Source organism: Schistocerca cancellata, chromosome 8, assembly GCF_023864275.1.
Source record: "Schistocerca cancellata isolate TAMUIC-IGC-003103 chromosome 8, iqSchCanc2.1, whole genome shotgun sequence".
NCBI lineage: Eukaryota > Metazoa > Arthropoda > Insecta > Orthoptera > Acrididae > Schistocerca > Schistocerca cancellata.
Genome location: NC_064633.1, coordinates 35,060,701 through 35,083,118, shown reverse-complemented (window position 1 = coordinate 35,083,118; position 22,418 = coordinate 35,060,701). Strand labels below are relative to the sequence as shown.

At 39.3% G+C, this 22,418-nt stretch overlaps 1 protein-coding gene across 1 annotated transcript in view; it reads right to left on the bottom strand.

Annotated features, from left to right (window-relative positions):
* Nucleotides 1–22,418, bottom strand: part of LOC126095008 (sodium- and chloride-dependent glycine transporter 2-like) — a 584,984-nt gene that overhangs the window by 115,590 nt on the left and 446,976 nt on the right. The window contains exon 5 of the mRNA XM_049909667.1: nucleotides 18,847–18,981. Within this exon, the coding sequence (XP_049765624.1) occupies nucleotides 18,847–18,981 (135 nt within the window). The remainder of the gene's footprint in view (nucleotides 1–18,846; nucleotides 18,982–22,418) is intronic.

Below are 22,418 nucleotides of genomic sequence, written 5' to 3'. Positions count from 1 at the left end.
GTAGGGTTGTTGGTGTAATGCTTCAGGGATTCCGGACTGGAGCAGATTCGTTTGCCATGAAGACCTAGGCTGTAGGGAAGGGACCGTTTGATGTGGAATGGGTGGCAGCTGTCGTAATGGAGGTACTGTTGCTTGTTGGTGGGTTTGATGTGGACGGACGTGTGAAGCTGGCCATTGGACAGGTGAAGGTCAACATCAAGGAAAGTGGCATGGGATTTGGAGTAGGACCAGGTGAATCTGATGGAACCAAAGGAGTTGAGGTTGGAGAGGAAATTCTGGAGTTCTTCTTCACTGTGAGTCCAGATCATGAAGATGTCATCAATAAATCTGTACCAAACTTTGGGTTGGCAGGCCTGGGTAACCAAGAAGGCTTCCTCTAAGCGACCCATGAATAGGTTGGCGTACGAGGGGGCCATCCTGGTACCCATGGCTGTTCCCTTTAATTGTTGGTATGTCTGGTTTTCAAAAGTGAAGAAGTTGTGGGTCAGGATGAAGCTGGCTAAGGTAATGAGGAAGGAGGTTTTAGGTAGGGTGGCAGGTGATCGGTGTGAAAGGAAGTGCTCCATCGCAGCGAGGCCCTGGACGTGCGGGATATTTGTGTATAAGGAAGTCAAACCCAGTCCGTTACCCCCAGAAACCATCCTTGTCACCATTGATGCCACTTCCTTATACACAAATATCCCGCACGTCCAGGGCCTCGCTGCGATGGAGCACTTCCTTTCACACCGATCACCTGCCACCCTACCTAAAACCTCCTTCCTCATTACCTTAGCCAGCTTCATCCTGACCCACAACTTCTTCACTTTTGAAAACCAGACATACCAACAATTAAAGGGAACAGCCATGGGTACCAGGATGGCCCCCTCGTACGCCAACCTATTCATGGGTCGCTTAGAGGAAGCCTTCTTGGTTACCCAGGCCTGCCAACCCAAAGTTTGGTACAGATTTATTGATGACATCTTCATGATCTGGACTCACAGTGAAGAAGAACTCCAGAATTTCCTCTCCAACCTCAACTCCTTTGGTTCCATCAGATTCACCTGGTCCTACTCCAAATCCCATGCCACTTTCCTTGATGTTGACCTTCACCTGTCCAATGGCCAGCTTCACACGTCCGTCCACATCAAACCCACCAACAAGCAACAGTACCTCCATTACGACAGCTGCCACCCATTCCACATCAAACGGTCCCTTCCCTACAGCCTAGGTCTTCGTGGCAAACGAATCTGCTCCAGTCCGGAATCCCTGAAGCATTACACCAACAACCTGACAACAGCTTTCGCATCCCGCAACTACCCTCCCGACCTGGTACAGAAGCAAATAACCAGAGCCACTTCCTCATCCTCTCAAACCCAGAACCTCCCACAGAAGAACCACAAAAGTGCCCCACTTGTGACAGGATACTTTCCGGGACTGGATCAGATTCTGAATGTGGCTCTCCAGCAGGGATACGACTTCCTCAAATCCTGCCCTGAAATGAGATCCATCCTTCATGAAATCCTCCCCACTCCACCAAGAGTGTCTTTCCGCCGTCCACCTAACCTACGTAACCTCTTAGTTCATCCCCATGAAATCCCCAAACCACCTTCCCTACCCTCTGGCTCCTACCCTTGTAACCGCCCCCGGTGTAAAACCTGTCCCATGCACCCTCCCACCACCACCTACTCCAGTCCTGTAACCCGGAAGGTGTACACAATCAAAGGCAGAGCCACGTGTGAAAGCACCCACGTGATCTACCAACTGACCTGCCTACACTGTGATGCATTCTATGTGGGAATGACCAGCAACAAACTGTCCATTCGCATGAATGGACACAGGCAGACAGTGTTTGTTGGTAATGAGGATCACCCTGTGGCTAAACATGCCTTGGTGCATGACCAGCACATCTTGGCGCAGTGTTACACCGTCCGGGTTATCTGGATACTTCCTACTAATACCAACCTATCCGAACTCCGGAGATGGGAACTTGCTCTTCAATACATCCTCTCTTCCCGTTATCCACCAGGCCTCAATCTCCGCTAATTTCAAGCTGCCGCCACTCATACCTCACCTGTCATTCAACAACATCTTTGCCTCTGCACTTCTGCCTCGACTGACATCTCTGCCCAAACTCTTTGTCTTTTAATATGTCTGCTTGTGTCTGTGTATGTGTGGATGGATGTGTGTGTGTGTGTGCGAGTGTGTACCCGTCCTTTTTTTCCCCCTAGGGTGGGTCTTTCCGCTCCCGGGACTGGAATGACTCCTTGCCCTCTCCCTTAGGGCCCACATCCTTTCGTCTTTCCCTCTCCTTCCCTCTTTCCTGATGAGGCAACAGTTTGTTGCGAAAGCTTGAATTTTGTGTGTATGTTTGTGTTCGTTTGTGTGTCTGTCGACCTGCCAGCACTTTCATTTGGTAAGTCACATCATCTTTGTTTTTAGATATATTATATTTGATCTCTTTGATGTCTATTTTGTTGTGAAGATGGTTATCAGAAGAGAAAGCAGAGCAAGAATACAGAAAAAGATAGAATACAAAAATTCACTTCTAACCGAGATTGAACCAGTGTTCCACAGCTATCAGCTAGCAGCCTTATACACATGCTATCATGCTGTTCTGCAAAATGCCATCATTTTCACAGATGGTACCTATCTTCATCTTGTCCACTTTCCAAACACATTATCTCTTGAATGAAAGCACATTACAGTGAATGGCTTTCAGGTGAGGTTTTTGGCACCTTAAATCACATCACTATTCAGCCTGCTATCCATTCCTTGTCCCTGAACCTATGCCTTCCCCTTGAAGCAGTTCCTTTTCTAGCTTTGAAGTCTGCTTAAGAAAACGTTAGCTACAAAGTTTTTGCAAAGTTGATGTATCCTATTTTTCACAGTGTCATATAAACTGCTATCAGATATCACATTTGCTAATATTATCAATGGAAGATCCATTGTTTTTTTCTTTGGAGTGAATACTTCAGTTCCACACATCTCAGTGTCATGCCCCTCCTGCTGAAATTTGCACATAATAGGATATTTAACATTTTGCTTACGCATTCTCAGGGCTGCTTTGAGAACCTTTTCCACACAAACAACTTATAATTTAGTGCCTCCCCCTTACCCTTTTTCCACATGTTGTGGTAAGTACAATACATAAACCTTGCAGTTGGGTGCCCCTGATGACTCTTCCAGCTGCTACCAACTGTGATGTGTCCTGTACAGAAATATTACAGTTGTAAAACCTGTAGCACCCTCTCAGCCTGGCATCCCATGGGGTGGCTTGAGCTGTTTGGGCCTTAAACCTGCCCTGCATGTTTTGTTACCTTTGCCATCTGCACTGTCACTGCCTTCTCCTCCTCACTGCCAATAAATTTATTTCATTAAAGGCATGCTTGCACTGTCAGGTAACAACATGCACAACTTTAACTGGAACATGGCAGTACATAGTTACGCAACCAAGTTAGTTCCCTCTATGTCCAGATCTACAGTTCACCTTGCGAAGTAATTCTGATAGACACATTTATTTAAATAGACACAATGATCACTTAGTTACTTCTCAACATATTCACCACTGGAAGTGAGACCTAATTTGAACTAATATGTAACAGTCCGATATGCTGGACACAATGACTGGACAGGCATTCCTTCAGTTTAGGATAAAATATAAATCAGTTAGTGCAAGATCAGTACTATAGGTTGGAATATAAAATACCTCCTAGGTTAATATTGGCAAAAAATGTGTTTGTGCAGGCCCATATAGAAGAGCAATGTGGAGAATCAGCACAATTTCTGAATTGAAAATGTTGCACTTATTTTTCTAAACATGTGAAGTAATTTCTAGAACTGAAACATCTGCAGGTAAGGGCTACTGTGTGCCATAATTTTAAAGTCATGGCTATCCATAAATATGCTGACTGCACCACCTCCTCAAGATCATCATGAGGAAGGTGGCCAATTTGAAAATTTTGGAAAATTTCTTTTAGCAACAATGCCTTGTCTGCTTGCACTGATGTCAAGCCTGCACATATGTGTCCACAAGGGAGAGAGGGGCAAGAAGGGGCTCTTGCCACATTCTGGATCGAGGCATCGAGAGCCCAAGGGAAATAAGAGCACTTTTTAAAAAATGTTAGCTATGAGCAGAAATATATATTTAAAGCACATAAAAATGTTGCTGCCAATGAATATCTGTTTGGAAGTCAACATGGTTAAAACTTTGTTTGGAAGCCAACAGTGATATGTAAAGCATTTACCTCCAATGGCTTCAAATACAGCACCTGTTTCAGAAAGTGTTGTAGTGACTTGTTGCCAATTTTTTGGTGTTTACTGTGAAAATGTTTCATGTTTGTTTGGCTCACTGTATCACAAATGAATACAGATGAGAAAACAAAGCATTTTTTGTTGTATAATTTCAAAAAATTTATTTAAACAAGTATTAAGTAGTTTAAAATTGAAGTCTTAATGATTCTTCTGATGAACATGACATGTACTTTGGTGGCAAATGATAGTTCATTTTATGATACAAATTTAATAAGTACAATTAGTTGCAATTTAACCTATAATTATTGTTTATTTCCAGATTGTGACTATGATAAAGAATATGTACTTGGCGATGAAATATTGAATGAATCAAGAAGCAAACAAAGGTGATTTGAGTTTGGCTTGGTTCCTCTTACTGTTTATCATGACAGTAAGAACTACTAGTCTAATGTACTACACTAGTGATTATGACCAAACATAACAAGTGACTGTTAATGTAACAAAACTGAACTTAAACTATATGTTTTGTTTTACTGCTGATTCTTCATCAACTGATGATGAAAAGATGGTCAATGAGACTGAATCAGCTGATTCTTATCCTTCCAAATCAAAAATAGACTCCAGGACAAGGGACACCAGGAAGAAGTTCAGAAGCAAAAACTTGTGGAAGAGACCAATGCACATGTAAATAGAAACTTTAGAACAGAGTGTATTGACAAAAAAGGAAAGTTTCATGCAGGTAAAATAATTGAACATCATCCTCATGAATGTAGATTCAAGAGAACCATAAAACTACTCCAAATGAAGTGGCCAGAGATTTTTGATGATAACTGGAAATTGGGCAACTTCAGTCACATTGAAAGACCCACAGAGAATTTAAAAAAGGAGACATGATAAAAGACAGAAATTTAGGTGCAGACTACAGCCTCCGATTCAAGATGATGGTGCATACAGACGCAGTGGTAAATCACTTCGTAAATATTGGTAAATTACCATTAGTAAATTGCCTGCTATGTGGAAAAAAAGTCATAAAAGGTATCAGAATATGTGTAGTGATGCATAAATGGTATCATTCATGTTGTCTTGTGGAAGCAAAGCTTAGTAAATATTAGTGTGACTGTGGAACTGAGTGCAATGGTCATGAAGTTGCTCTAGAAATGTGCAAAGCTGGAAACACAATAACTGTGAGAGAAGAACTGCAAAACAACTTAAGATATGCTAGACAATATGCCAAAATGCTGAAAAGTTTGATTCAGTATGTGGGCATTCCCATAGAGATGCAAAGCTGTGAACAAGAGAGTGTACATATTAGCCCTAAGAATTTCTCCCACCCTGTATTAAATACAAACATTTTCATGTTCCATTAATGAATAAATATGATGTTCTAAACAAAGACTGCCCAAAACCACAGAAAGAAAATTTCAATGCTGCGAAAAATTGCTCAGAAACAACTATTGACCAAAAATGTGTCAGAGAAAACTCATTACTGCCACGTGACATCAAACATAAAAGTTGTGTTAGTGCAACATGTGAAAGTGCGGAACACAAGACAGAAAAGCAAACAGCGAAGAAAAAAGAAGAAATATACATATTATCGACAAGTCATGGTAGGAGACTAGCTATAATCATGTATTATAATCAATCAGAATATAAAGTCCCTGAAATTTCAAAGCCTGGAGCTCCTTTATGAGAATTGTTAAAGATCTCTGAACCACACTAAAAAAATGGTGTGAACTGTATCATAATTGGAGGAGGAAATGATGTGTACAAAAACCAGAGTAACCTTGCAGTAAAAGCACTGCTAGGAAAAATTTCACAAGCCATGGTATTTGTCATAAGCATTCCACACATGCATGACTTAACTGAAAATTCTTGTGTAAATAAAGAAATCATCACAATAAACAGAAAATTCAGGAAGATTTATAGCGGTTTTGTGCACACAACTTTCATTGTGGTAACCAGTTGTGTCGGAGAGCATTTTGCAAGACACTGACTGCACACAGGCCAGCTAGGCAAGGAAGTGCTGTTCAAAGAATTCTCCAGACCATAAAAACCCGTAGGAGTGGATACCCACAAAAAAATTGCACTATCTGCAACAGGTTCGCAGCCAATATCAAATGAAAAACAGAATGCACTAACACTGTATGAGGGAGAACTATCACTGGCAACACCTCATGAAGAAGAAATGACATCAGCATCAGCATGTGAAGCATCACTGTCACCATTGGCATTATCAATAGCAGCATTAGAAAATGAAGCAGCTATAGCAGAACCATCAAAAGCCATAAAAAAAAAAGTTTCACCAGGAACAGTAAGTACAGTACCATTAGGAGGAGGGAAGAGAACTGCATTTGAAGAAGCGCTGTCAAGTGTTATCGGTAGTCGGAAAGCAGTGGAATGCAGCAAGATGAAGAAGCTCATAAGATAAGCAGGGTAAATCATACTATAGCTTCTCACAAAAAGGTTCTATCTGAAGGGAATAACAATTTCGAGATTAAAATTTGCTACCTGAACATTCAAGGAACAAAACATAAAGAATGTTTTGTGACTACTTTTGGCCTAGATAATAAATCTGATATTTTTTGTTTGGGTGAACATTGGGCTACTGAGGGTGAACTTACAGTTGTGAAACTTGATAACTACAATATAGCAAATAGTTACTGTAGAAAATTGCATGGAAGAGGTGGTGTAGCAATATATATTAACCAGTCACTCAGTTGCTCCATTAATAGGTAGGATCTAGAGTATTTGTGTGCAAACAGAATTCTGAAGATACTGGTATAGTCATTGATTGTTTTAAATTAGCAATAATATCCTTGTACAGGCCACCTAAGGATATCACCAGTATATTTCTAGAAAAATTGGGCATGCTGTTACATGTATTTAGAGGGTGGAGATCTGAATTCAGATTCTGATGTAACAACACACAAACATAGTGTCATTGAGCTGAAAAATCTTCTAAGACAGTGCAATTTACACTTTATCAATAAAAGACCCACAAGAGATTAAGCACATCTTGACATCATTTTTGTCAATTTTGAAACTACAGAAGAATCATGTGATGTTACTGTATTTCCATTCTTGGCCCCTGATTCTGTATTCCTAAATTGTAAAACTAGATTCTCTGATGATAAGAGTAATATTGCAAAGCCTGTCCCAAAAGTTCTAATCACTATACGTGTCACAAATGATAAAATTGTCAGGTTTCAGAAGTCCCTTGCAGAAAGAGACTGGTTTGGCCAGTCTTATGGTGACACACTTTATAGCTTATGTAATGATTTTGTCAGCAAATCAGCAAAGCTAACATTTGAAAGGTTCTTTAAAGCATTTGTGACTCAATTTAATGACAGCGTTCCCATAAATAAATGCAAAATAACTGACAAAGGCTTCAAAAGCAAGCCAAAAATAAACAAACTCCATGGCATAGTGAAGAAGCAACGAATCTGAAAAATAAAGTTATTCTGCTGCACAATGTATACAAGTCTGAAGACTGACCATGCCAGATCAGTCTATCTCAAATATAGGAATGAGCATAAAAAGGCCATTGAGTAGGCCAAAAAAGCATGCAATTTTAGCAGTATTGAGAATTCCACCAACAAGTGCAATGGCACATGGAAACTAATAAATAGTATTGCTAAAATGAAAGAAACAGAAAAGTAATATGTCCCCAAAAATTTAATGATTATTTTATTAAGAGAACTTAGGAAATTCTATTATCAAATCTGATATTAGTTCATTAGAGATTCTTTAAAAAAATTTTTGTATATCACTGGCAAATACATGCAAGTCTGCCTTCTCTGAGGTCTCTCCTAGTCTCATCCTAAGAATAGTAAAACAGCTAAAACCATCAGACAGTGCAGGTATATATGACATATGTTGTAACATACTAAAGAAAGTAATAGATTGTATTGTATATCCTTTAACATATTGTATAAACAACTGCTCAGCTGAGGGATATTTTCCTGATGAGCTAAAAGTGTCTAGGATAGTTCCAATACATAAAGAAGGAGACACTAACTCACCTTCAAGTTACAAGGCAACTGGAATGTGTAATTTACCAACAATTATATTTTTACTTTTAAAATCCAGGCATAATTAGTGAATCACAGAACGGTTTTAGGAACAATTTGTCAACTCTGTAGTCAAATACATATAACAAGTGTTTGAGGATAAAGGCTTTTCTCAAGCCACTTTTTGTGGTCTAAGTAAAGCTTTTGACAGTGAAGAGCACACACCACTTCTGGAAGAAATTGGTTTCTATGGCAATGAAGGTAACAGCCTTAAACTATTAAATTGTATCTACAGAACTGTAGGTAAATTGTCTGTGTTGGCAAGGAAATGTCAACAATAGAACAAATTAAGGTAGGTAAACCCTAAGGATACATATTTGGCCCCTTTTTGTTGTGTTGCAAAGACAATGGACCAAGATTCCAACTGGTTTAAAGCAAATGGCTTCTTATTAAAATACAACAAAACACAGCACATGGTTTTTAGTCTGAAAGACAAGTTTCCATCAGACAATCATACTTATGTTAAGTTTTTGGGGGTACATTTAGACAATAAATTATCTTGGGGTCAATATGTACAATATATTAGAGGTAAACTGTCAAGAGTAATTTATCTGTTATGTTGAACTATAGATTGTATGCCCAAAAGGTATGTTAGAACATCATACTTCTCTTTCTTCGAAAGCATACTCACATATGGTATTATTTTATGCCATCTTAATACTGCAGAAAAAAGCTATTAGAGTAATTACTGGTTCTTCTTATAAAGTACACCGTCAACCATTGTTTTGTGAACAAAAGGTCATGACTGTAATAAACTTCTACAGGTACTATGTTTTAATTTACACAAACAAAGAAGTTACCGAAGAAAAATGGAAAGAAAATGTATACTGTTACAGTACAAAAGGGACCACCATATCACAGGCTGACAAAATCACTGAACAGTTATGAACTCATGGGGCACAAATTATTCAATAAGATTCCACAATCTGTACAAGAACTACCTGCATAAGCATTCAAGCAAATACTGTATGACTGGCTAATTAACCACCCATTTTATGACATAAATGAATACTTCAAATCTAATATAATACTGTAACACTAGCAACAATCCAGTTGTTTCTGATAAATTATCAATTGTATTGCATAATATGTGTGACATTGTCTATTGCTGTAAGGGCCAAATGACAATATTATTATTATTATTATTTTAATGTCATTTGGCCATTAGTAATAATAATAATAATAATAATTATTATTATTATTATTATGGGGTGAAAGAGTTTGCAAATAAATTTTTGCTTAACCTTGGATGAGTCTAACAATGTTGTATCAAATAAAGTAAAGGACTCACACACAAGTGTTTCACCTAAAGATCAAAAGAGGGAAGAAAGAGCCAGCCAACAAACCCCCACAGGAAACAATTAATTTAGTAAAAGAATACATCAATAGTTTGCTGAATATATGAGTCACTATACCAGAGGAAGGCATCAGCCATAAAGTTTCTTTCTTCAAATTTAAATATTAGGAAGCTTATTAACCTGTATCAACAATATGGGATAACAAGAAATGCTGACTCTGTAAAAGATTCCTTTTGTAGATATACAAGGTGTAACGAGTATAATTGCAGATATTTTTATATGTTGCATCTTGCTTTTTCTCTACAATGAACAGTCTTTCCATGAACACATCACAAATTTTACGACCTGATGTTTTCTGCATGGTTTTAACTACACTGCTTAGTGGACTATGCCTGTTAGTATAGATTGACTGTTTGGTAGCCATGCAACCACACTTCAACACCTGACCTGCTGCCCCAAGCACTTGGAAGTATTGCCAACCACATGACTTGGAATAGCTATAATTATTAGTCTGTAAATAATGTAAAGTTGTTCAGTATACCATCCTCAGTCACCAACACAAGCATCTGCACTTGTATCTGTTACACTCTGTATGTCTGCAAACCATTTTAATCTCAAGTTCAAAAACACTAACACTGATATGTGAATAGCTTGTGACACACTGGAAAACCTGATGAAGCATGACAATGCAAATTTTAATACAGTCAAATTTCAGAAGGACATTCATCTCAGGACAGTTGAATCTGAAAAGCAGGCAAAAACTGCTATCAGTATGAACCTGACCAGGAGACAGTAGTGTCACTTGGTGAGGAATGACTGCTAGTCTTACACATGCATGGTGTGTATAGTATCAGTGAGCATGCTGTCCATATGTAGGATGGGGAAGGTGCACAATCTGTTTTAGTTTGACCTAGGGCAGATTGTGATGGTGCAGATGCTCAGCACAAGCATTTTGGACACTGTACGACTTCTCAGGTGTGCTGTGGTGAGTATCTTCAACATGTGGTGAAACCAAGGTAAAACCACGTCCAAACATTGTTGCATTGGTCGGCCACCCCTCACCACAGATGTCGGATGTCACTGGATGGGTAGACTGGTAAAACAGAACAGGTGGCATACTGTGGCATAACTAACATAAGACTTCAATGCTGGGCCGAGTACAAGTGTGTCTGAACACACAGTGCACCAAATGCTCCAAACGATGGGCCTCTGCAGCCGACGACTTGTGCATGTCCCAATGTTAACACCACAGCACTGTCAACTACAGCTGAAATGGGTACATAACCAACAGTACAGAATGTTGGTGCTGCAGTCTGATGAAGCCCAGTACCTTCTTCATCATGTCAATGGGAGGGCACGAGGCCATCATCTTCCAGGGGAACAGCTCCTCGACACCTGTACTGTGGAATGGAGATAAGCTCGTGGTGGCTCCATTATGCTCTGGGGAACTATCACGTGGGTATCCATGGATCCAGTGGAGCTCATGCATGGTACCACAATGGCCAAGTAGTATCAAACAGTGGTTGCAGACCACGTACACCCCTTCATGACAAACACATTTCCTGACAGCAGTGGCATTTTTCCACAAGATAATGCATAATGTCACAAGGCAAAGAGTGTGATGGAGTGGTTCAAGAACACAGTGGTGTGTTCTGACTGATGTACTGGCTCCCCAGCTTGCCAGATCTATACCTAATCGAACACATTTGGGATGTGATTGAAATTGATGTCAGAGCTCACTGTGTCCCTTACCGGAATTTGCGGGAATTAGGTGACTTGTGTGTGCAGGTGTAGTACCAACTCCCACCAGTGACCTACAAAGGCCACACTGCCTCCATGACATGATGCGTTGCTGCTGTTATCCATGCCAAGGTGGACACAGTGGCTATTAGGTAGGTGGTCATGATGTTCTGACTGACCAGTGTAATGTTTTGATTTAGAGAAGACTCGCCCAACCCCACCATTCAACTGTATTGAGGTGTTTTATTGCAGACAGCTGTGGAAATACATTTTTTGTGTCCACAATTTAAAAACTTCTATGACTACAAAATTCATGCGGCATGACGGTCAAGCTGGGTGAGGCTGCCTGGAAATTGGATCAAGCTTACTAAAATGTATGGAGATCGTGCCATCTAATGCGGGATGTATACATGGAGAGATGGAGAGAGAGAGTGAGAGGTAGGGGGGGGGGGGGGGAAATAAACAGATTTCCTGGTTAAACACTTTTTCCATGGGTGAAAATACACTTTTTCTGTATTAAGTACCATTATAACTTCCCTCGGTACCGTAAAATTTATCAAGCCTTTGAATGGTTAAGATTTTATACACTGGTGCAGAACTTCCCAGCACTTTAGAATACAAAATCCCCCACAAAAAGTATTACAAAAGTACCGTATACATTCGAATTCCACCAAACACAGCATGTTAGTTTTCGAAGCACTGAAACCGAGATTGCCATGCACTTTTTGAAGCCAAACATAGCTCAAGTTACGTGATCTTGCCATGCAATGATAGCAGATATTCAGAGCAATGATATAGTCACCCAATCAACATCACTGTTAATTAGCATGAGCACACAAATAGAAAAAATTGATGGTTTAAATAAATATACATAGTGTGGCTACAAGAAAATCTAAGCTTTCACATATAATATTGGTCTTTTTTTTTGCATGTGTTACCATTTAAAATATGTCACACAAATGTGCCATTAAAATTTTAAATAATGACATAAATGTCTGGTCTTCTGGGCTCAAAATTCTTCTTAGTGGCTAGCCTTCAAAGTGTTAAGCTTTGAAAGAGAATCAAATGCTCTATCATTCAATAAACTCAAAGCACATTTGCCTGTGTAACATTATTCATCTTGTGTAAAATTAAATTTACTTTGAAAGTAACACTTTTCAAGCACCATTCACAATATTTTCCCATGAACTTTGGGATTTGTCTCTGCTGTTGTCAGAGAATGCAGAAAATTATGTTACTGCGCATGTACAGCTATGATGACATAGGAAGCACTCATGTTCATATCTAATTTCATAAACCACACTAAAATGCATAATTCAGCTGAACGCACACATCTGTATTTCCAGATTCACAAAGAAGTAGGCCCCAACTTGAAAAGAAGCTTTTCAGTGTGGTATTCGGACTGCGAATTTCCTTGGAGTACCAGTACTGTATTATCTCATGTTTGGTTTTTTATTATGGCATAACGCCACACATGCCAGAAAATAAAAATGGGTACTCGTAATTCAGCAAACAGTTGACAGTAGCCAACAGTGTGGAATGAAACACTTCGAGAGATATCTACAGACGTTAAAGTAACCTCTGGCGTGCCACAGGGGAGTGTTATGGGACCATTGCTTTTCACAATATATATAAATGACCTAGTAGATAGTGTCGGAAGTTCCATGCGGCTTTTCGCGGATGATGCTGTAGTATACAGAGAAGTTGCAGCATTAGAAAATTGTAGCGAAATGCAGGAAGATCTGCAGCGGATAGGCACTTGGTGCAGGGAGTGGCAACTGACCCTTAACATAGACAAATGTAATGTATTGCGAATACATAGAAAGAAGGATCCTTTATTGTATGATTATATGATAGCGGAACAAACACTGGTAGCAGTTACTTCTGTAAAATATCTGGGAGTATGCGTGCAGAACGATTTGAAGTGGAATGATCATATAAAATTAATTGTTGGTAAGGCGGGTACCAGGTTGAGATCATTGGGAGAGTCCTTAGAAAATGTAGTCCATCAACAAAGGAGGTGGCTTACAAAACACTCGTTCGACCTATACTTGAGTATTGCTCATCAGTGTGGGATCCGTACCAGATCTGGTTGACGGAGGAGATAGAGAAGATCCAAAGAAGAGCGGTGCGTTTCGTCACAGGGTTATTTGGTAACCGTGATAGCGTTACGGAGATGTTTAACAAACTCAAGTGGCAGACTCTGCAAGAGAGGCGCTCTGCATCACGGTGTAGCTTGCTCGCCACGTTTCGAGAGGGTGCGTTTCTGGATGAGGTATCGAATATATTGCTTCCCCCTACTTATACCTCCCGAGGAGATCACGAATGTAAAATTAGAGAGATTAGAGCGCGCACAGAGGCTTTCAGACAGTCGTTCTTCCCGCGAACCATACGCGACTGGAACAGGAAAGGGAGATAATGACAGTGGCACGTAAAGTGCCCTCCGCCACACACCGTTGGGTGGCTTGCGGAGTATAAATGTAGATGTAAATGTAGATGTAGATTCAAATAAACTGCCTGCCTCTGCAGAAAAGATTAATAAAAGCCAAATTTCTTTAGAAAATGGACAAACAGAACTTTACTGTCTACAAGGCAATTCATGCTTGACTGCCAAAAACCTAGAAATAAAATGAAACCAGAAAACCGAAACTAATAATGTTTTTTAGAATTACATAATAATGTATTTTAATTCACTTTCTAGCTCACAGCCACAGATCTATTGTTTTCATTTGTCATGAGAGCTGTAAATGAAGATTAAACAGCAAAATTACTAAACAAAACAGGGTGCACAGGGAGACTAACGCCCTCCCCTCTACAAATCAGCCTGCATTTCGTATGCTCAAATCTGGCAGCTTGGCCGCCAAAAAAGTTTTTCCAGAGAGTGTCTGGCTGCTTGTTGCTACTGCTGATACAGCTGACAGCCACAAGTAGCCATAAGCGGAAGCAGATACTGCTCATTATTGACTCAACTTCGCATGTGCATGTGCCCACTGGCAACTGCTGAGACGAATCTAATATAAACTCTTGTGATGTCACACTCATCAGAAGCAGCTTGTTGTTATGAAGTATTGCATAGTCTTCACGCTAAAGCCTTCGACACATTTTGCTGTTGCTAGATGGAGAATCTTGTTCTGGAGTGACTAGGCGCTGCAGGTGGGTCTTCACTGCATTACCCCAGACCTCGCAGGCATAATCGAAAAGTGGGCGGATGTACATCCTGAAGATGAGGAGTCCATTAGCAATTGACAGGTCAGATCCCTTGTTGATGATAGGGTATAAGGCTCCCATTCACTGAATAACTTTAGCTCGGACATTGTCAACTTGCCCTCCCAGGCGAGTTTCTTGTCGAGTAGGACACCGAGGTAGTAAACTGAAGGTCTCCATTACAGTTCAGTTCCATACAGTTGGAGGAGGCGGTGTGGCATGGTACAGCGACAGGTGAAGATGATTGCTTGCATCATCTGGGGGATGAAGCAGATGCGCCACTTTGCAGCCCAGTCTTCGAGTGCACGGCAGGCGCTCTGGAGACGCGGAATGAAGACTTCTCACCAGCGACTGCGGGTGAAAATCATTGTGTCATCCACATAGATGGCCTTCTCAACCATCGGTAGTGAGGGGAGGTCAGACATAAAGATCGAACAGAGCACCAGTCCTAATACAGAGCCTTGTGGAACTCCTGCGTGGATAGGACAGACAGCGGAGAGTGCATCATCCACCCTGACAGTGAAGGTGCAACGTTGGAGATATGATGTGATGAGTTTGAAGTAGGCCCTGGGAAAACCTAGGGTGTTCAATTTCAAAATGAGGCCTAGATGCCATAGACTGTCGAAGGCCTTTGTCACATCCAGAAGGACAGTGCTGCAGAACTCCTTGATGTTGAAGGCAGTGGTGATATTTTCCACAGCCCAAAGAATTTGCTGAGTGGTAAAGTGTCCGGCTCTAAATCCAAATTGCTCAGAGGGCAAGATGTATTCCCTGTCGATGATAAGTTGTAGCTGCTGGAGCAGAAGCCATTCAAACAATTTATTGATGTGTGCCAGGAGACTGATCAGCCGATAGCTTGATGCTTCCTTCCTGTGTGTGCACTGAGTTTTATTGTTGCAAGTGGCACAACATAAGTTTTATCTTTATTTTTTTTCCTTCATTTATGTCTTATTGCTGCAATATTATTCTGCAGTAGCAGGCTAAAGCAAAATTCTTTGTTAGAGTATCACTTCTTACTGGTCAAAATTACAAAAATTTAACTGAAAACTAAAACAACAAAAAATTCCCATAATTCTAAAAAATGTCTGGGTTTTTCGAAGTTGTCCCGGAGCATATACACCTTGTAATGTCAAACAAATTGTCACATTTACTGATAACTGTGGAGCACAATGTAAGAGTGCTGTAATGATTAGGTTTTGGTCTTATGTTGTAGAGAAGTCCCAGATTGAGTGTGTTGATCGCTGTTTGTTTGCATCAGGTCAATCATTTATGGAGTGTGACCAAGATTTTGCTGTTATTGAAAATGCAAAGAAAACATGTCAAAAGGTCATAAATTTCTAGTAGTTGATATGTAGGGTTCCCTCTTTAACTTGGAAGACTCTTTAGACAAGTACCTTGTACCAAAGGTACCAGGGATACAAAAGATGACACTGTTTTGACTGGAAAAGAAAGATCCTTTTACTTTACTTTTTAATTCAGTGCACTCATGGTTTTTCCCATAAAAGATCTTAAACCGAAAGCTGAACAATGGAAACTCCAGGTAGGAATATAAAACAGATTGCTACTTATAGTAAAGAAGACACATCAAGTTGCAGACAGGCACAATTAAAAGACACTACATAAAGAATTGGCCACAGCCTTCATCAGTAAAAGGGAGACACACACCTCATGCATACAAGACCACCAACTCCAGCATCTCAGGCTGTCCAACGTTCTAACAACTTAAAGTGTGAGTGTAACTCGTTTATTTCACTTTATTCCCCCAAACCACCTTTCACTTGCTTACTATGTGACCTCCATACACAATAAAACTCTCACTTTCCATATAAATATGTAACTTCCTGTAAGTCTCTGATACAGCCGAATGTCAGAAACAAATTAAGTTAAAGTTAAAAGAAAGTTGGCTTAGATACCATAACTTTTCTTAACAAGAATCAGAAAATAAGTCTTGCCTATAGCAAGCTTACTTCAAGAGTATTTAACAGTTCTTTTTCAACTGTCCTTGTTTTAATAACAAGTCAATGACACAATAAGCACAGAGCTGCATATAAACTCCATGGTTCTTCCTTACACACTCACTAAAACACCAATGGATTGCCCGACAGGTACCTGTCTGTCGTTTATCCACTGCATCTACTTTTTTCCCGTGACTGATTTTAAACCTGCAGCGACGTGCAGTAGGTATGATTCTACCATCCCACACTCATATCCAGAATATCGTGTGTTCGAGATGGTAGAAGGCTGAGTGGTTCTAGAATTTACACAGAAATTCTCGAATCACTACAGCCGGAATGCCTAAAATTGGGCAGAGAACTCTGAAGATTTACTGAACTTGAGCAAAAAGCCATACTGAATCCTATGAAATTAGCAAAATACAATGATCTTCAAAAGCTTCTGGATTTCAAGCTCCCCACTCCACAAATTCATCACAAATTTTACAAAGAGCTAAAATATGTAGCAAAGCCAGAAAAAAAGAGAGAGAAACAAAAGCATGACGAAGAGAAATGGTAACAATGAAGAAAAGATAGGCCATAAGGAACCAGATCAGCTTTGTTTTACTGTTTCTGATGAAGAATAAAAAGATAGGTAAAATACACACATTGTTGTTTATCATGTATTATTAAGTATTTCCTAAAATACATTGACATGCTAATGCTTTTCCATTCTTATATTATTATTGTATTAAAATTGTAAGAATATCCTAAAATGAATTGACAAGCTGACTGTTTCTTGTTTAATTCAACACTTTCACTTAGAGGCCAACAGAGGTAAGTGCGCCACCTTATCAAAAATGTGCCAATAACAGCAATACCGTCCCTTGAATAATGTTACATTTTTGGAAAGAGATAAATAAAACCATAATGGTGATACAAGTATATAACTGTAGAATGAAAAATTTATTCATAATTAATTATAACCTGTAAACTTTGATCTCAATTTTCTCAGAATTTAAAGAAGTGTCACTTACCTCCCTTGGCCTCTCAATGCCTCAGTTCTCATATGCTTCTAGAAGTAATTTCCTGTGGTTCAACTAAACCTCTTACTTAACCAGTTGTGACTTTATGTCACTGATCAAATTGATAAAATGGTTTAGCAACTGCTGTTTTTTGGATGCTCATGGACAGCACTCACGATGAATTTGGTTCATCAATACATGATATCCAATGAACACTACAACAACTTAGTTGATACATAGAAAGTGAAAAAATATCCATTTTGTCATCATTTTTCTTTTTCTGTTAGTGTGTGCACAATACAATGTTTAAGTTTTTTCTGGCAAAGAATTGTGATCTAATTTTTGTGTTGAGTGCAAACCACATTATTTATTCCCATTAGCCATCTTTTCTGCATGGAATAAAGTGTACCAAATGCAAACAATTTGTTGATTTAAGAGATCAGAAGGAGAGATAAACTACTTACCTGAAATAAAAAGGCATAAAAATATTGATTGATACGAACATAGTAAATACAGTACATATTTACATTGAACTACGAAATGAAAACATACCAACTCCCCCATTCAATGAAAACACTGCTTAAAAGCTAACATATATCAGTATAAGTGATATCCATATAGTTACACAACTACAGCAGGCAACAACCCACTGCCTGGAAAATGCAGTTAAGCACATAAGATACAAATGCTGTATTATGAAATGATTAAATGTGAATCAGGAAGGCAACATGATGTAAAGAATATGCCAAAATTGATGTTCAGATAATCAGTTTGGGTAAAATTCTGTTGTAGGGACCACTTCTTCAAAGTATATAAATTTATGGTGTGATTACAATGACACAGTTAAAAATATTGTATTCCATAAAACTACAATTAATTTTTGGGTAGAGTATGGTTTTAAACTATTAAGATAAATAAAATGTATTATAAATAATAAATAAAGCCTTTGAACTTCATTATGAGCTTGACAAATTATGAGCTATAGGCCATGCGGTGCCACTCTGGATTTGCCATTCAGTAGGCTGAGCACAGTTCCATGGTGTGCTGGGTCCTTACATTAACTTAAAAGGATTGTAAATTGTGAATATGATTCTATTGCAACAGCATGAGTTATAATATGTGGAAAGTACATATGAATCCAATGTGGACTCAGACTGGATGGCATTAAGCTCTGAGTCCATAGTTTTCATACGGTACGAAGGAGTGGGAGACACTATTTCCACCAACAAAAGTTATACTGCAAATTCTGAAGTTCTCAAGCCTACCACATTACATGTTCTGCTATGTGTTAGCAATATGATCATATATTTATTTGTTACTGAGATATTACTGGAAAGTTGTTGGGTACCTGAGCATTAGCCAAACGGTTCCAATCTGGAGTAAGGTAGAAAAGAATTCCAGTGGAAGCACCTGGTAGAGTTACTCCTCTGACAAACAGAAGAACCAGTACCACATATGGGAAGAGTGCAGTGAAGTAAACCACCTGTTAACAGAAATGTTGCATTAACTACTGATTAGCTATTTATAAATAATTATTTAAATTAATTATCAGCAATGACTTTTTAATAATTTTTGAGATTACTGTTGTAAATGGTTTGGTCAGCATTGTATACATGCCTTGTCTTCTGCTGCAAAATTGCTGAATAACTGAGAATTACTACATGAAAAATGCTGCTGTGGTAAAATATAAATTTTTGAGCTTCACTTTCCTTAAGAGCTACATTAACTAACACTCCTAATTAGTTCAGTTTACGTAAATACTGTTTACAAGTACTTTTGATATAATTGTATGCACATATAATTGACATCTGCACATGTGTTGAAACATAGCATATGTCAGTCACAGATTAAAAGGATATAAGTGTTTTCAATAAAAACAATAAATTCTGAAATTCTCTGTTTTCTTCTGATTTAATAAATACTATATATACTTGATGCACTGATGAAAAGAATAAAATAGAATAATATTTTTCATAGTGAAGTCAGTGCTATTCACAACACAAATTTTGAAGATGGCAATTTAAAAAGTGGGCAAAAGGTCTTCCTTCCCTGTTACATTTGTACCAGTTCCCATCACATCACTTCAGTTAAGTGCTGTTGGGCTGGGTTAGCACTTGGATGGTTGACCATCTGGCCTGCTGAGTGCTGTTGGCAAGTGGGGTGCACTCAGCCCTTGGGAGACAAACTGAGGAGCTATTTGACTGAGACGTAGTGGCCCCAGTCCCAGAAACTGACATACAGCTGAGAGATCAGTGTGCTGACCACACGCTCCATATCTGCATCCAGTGACGCCTGTGGGCTATGGATGGCATGATGGCTAGTCAGTACCGTTGGGCCTTCATAGCCTGTTTGGGAGGAGTTTAGTTTAGTTTGTTACATTTGTAATTAGGGCAAGGGAAGAATGACTGATGATAAATCTCTGTGGCAGCTCTAATTTTCCCACCATAATTATGGAGCATACACTCTTGAAATTTCAACAGCAAACTTCTCCATGATCCTACACCTCAACTGCAGTGTGTGCCACCAAAGTTTGTTTGTCATCTCTGTAACACTCCTGCACATTCTAAATGATCTGTCTTGATACATGCTGCCCTTTGCTGAATCTTCTGTATCTCTTCTAACACAACCTGTAAAGGTCCAGAGCTGATAAGCTGTACTCAATAATTGGTATCACAAGTGTTTCATAGGTCACTTTTTCTGTGGACAAATACATTTCCTTAAGATTCTTCCAATAAATCTCAAGCTTGCACCAACAACTAATTTTGTGTGGTCGTTCCACATTATGTTGCTCCAGATGGTTACTCATAGTGATTATCAGCACTAGCTAAATCTAACAGTACAGGACTCTTTCTCTCTTTTAATCATAGCATATTTCACAGGTTTATATTCAGGGACAATTGCCAGTCCCTGCACCAGTCATCGATCCCTTGCAGTCTCCCTGAATTTCGCTACAATCTTGTGTCACTGCAGCCTTCCTATAGACAACAGTACTGTCTATGAATAGCCTTCTGTACCTTCTAGCATGATCCACTAGGTCATTTATAAACAATACTAAAAACAGTGATGGTCCTATAACACCCCCTCTGGGTACTCTTGAAGTTACCTTTACACCTGTTGATTTTGTTCCATTAAGTACAATGTGTTGAGCTCATTTGAAAGAATTCTACATCTGCACCTACATCAATATTCTGCAAACCACTGTAAAATTCAGAGCTGAGGGTACATCCCGTTCTACCAGTTATTATTGTTTCTTCCTATTCTATTCACTTAAGGAGAGCAGGAAGAATGGCTGTTTAAATACCTCTGTTGGTGTTTCAATTAATCTAATCCTGCCCTCACGATCCCTATGTGGACAGTAAGTACGGTGTAGTAACACTGTTCACGTTACGTCGCACTTCACTTAGCGTAGACCGGGACTGTGTCCTAGGCATGCCCGATGTTGACTGACTGCGCTCAGCCTGTCCTGCCGGAGTTGTTGTTGTTGTTCTTGTTGTTACGCCGGCAGAGGGCGCGTCTGAATTCTCGCGTGCCCTCTGGTGGACGGGACTCTACTTGTGGCAACTACCGTCCATGACGCGCCGTGCCAATGTGCGCCTCCCGCGATCTTTCTGGTGGCTACTACATACGGGATTGTAGTATATTCCTAAAACATCATTTAAATCCAGTTCTTGAAACTTTGTAAGTAAGTTTACTTGGGATAGTTTATGTCCATCTTCAAGAGTCTGCCAGATAAGTTTCTTCAGCATCATTTTGACAATCTCCCATGGGTCCAACAAATCTGTGACTATTCATGCTGCTCTTATTTGTATAAGTTCTGTGTCCCCTGTTAGTCCTAATGGGTATGAGCCCCACACACTTGAGCAATATTCTAGAATGGGTTACATGAGTGATTTGTAAGCCATCTCCTTTGTAGGCTGATTGCATTTCCTAGTACTCTACCAATAAAATGAAGTCTACTGCCTGCTTTACCCAAGACTGATCATCTGTAATCATTCCATTTCATATCCCTACAAGTGTTATACCCAGGTATTTGTATGAGTTGGCTCATTCCATTCACTAATATTGTAGTCATGGGCATGTACAATTTTACATTTTTGAACATTTAAAGCAAGTTGCAATCTTTGTACCACTCTGAAATCTTATCAAGATCTGACTTTCTGCAGCCTCTTTCAGACAGTACTTCACTATAGATAACTGCATCATCTGAAAAAAAAATGTCCATGAGTTCATTTATATACAACATAAAAAGCAAGGTCCCAACACACTTCAAGAGGGCACACCTAAAGTTACTTCTACATCTGACTCTCCACCCAAATTAACATGTTACGTCCTCCCTACCAAAAAATCCTTAATCTAGTCACAAATTTCACTTTACTGCATCTAGCTGACTGGTCCTGAATATATACAGTTTTATCAGTCATTATTGGCTGTTGCAGTCAGTCAAAGGATAGTAGGAATTGAGTCATCTTAAAATATCTGTCTGTCTGTCTTTATTTAGTCAGTTACTATTCAATGAATTCTTATGAGTTTTTAATAATGCCAATTTTTGCTCATTATTTCTTCTTTTTAGGTATGGTACATATTTACAATATTAATTTAAATGAAAATGCAATGTAGTCATGAAACCTTCATCGTGCAAAGCAAAACTACAGCCAACACAATCTTCAGAGCAATGAGAAATTACCTCAGTATCCTGATGCAGAATTCTTATAAACAACTCAAGAGACCTATACATGGGCTTCAAGTAGTAGATGACTCACCCAGTTCCCTCCCTAGTCCTCCACTTATTAGACGGGGAGCTAAACCTAAACAACAAAAGCTTCACTGACATTCTTGTAGACTGTTTCCAACTTGCAGAAACCTAAGGGGACATTCATCTTCCATGAACCTTCCACCAGGAACCTTGATTTTCAACCAATC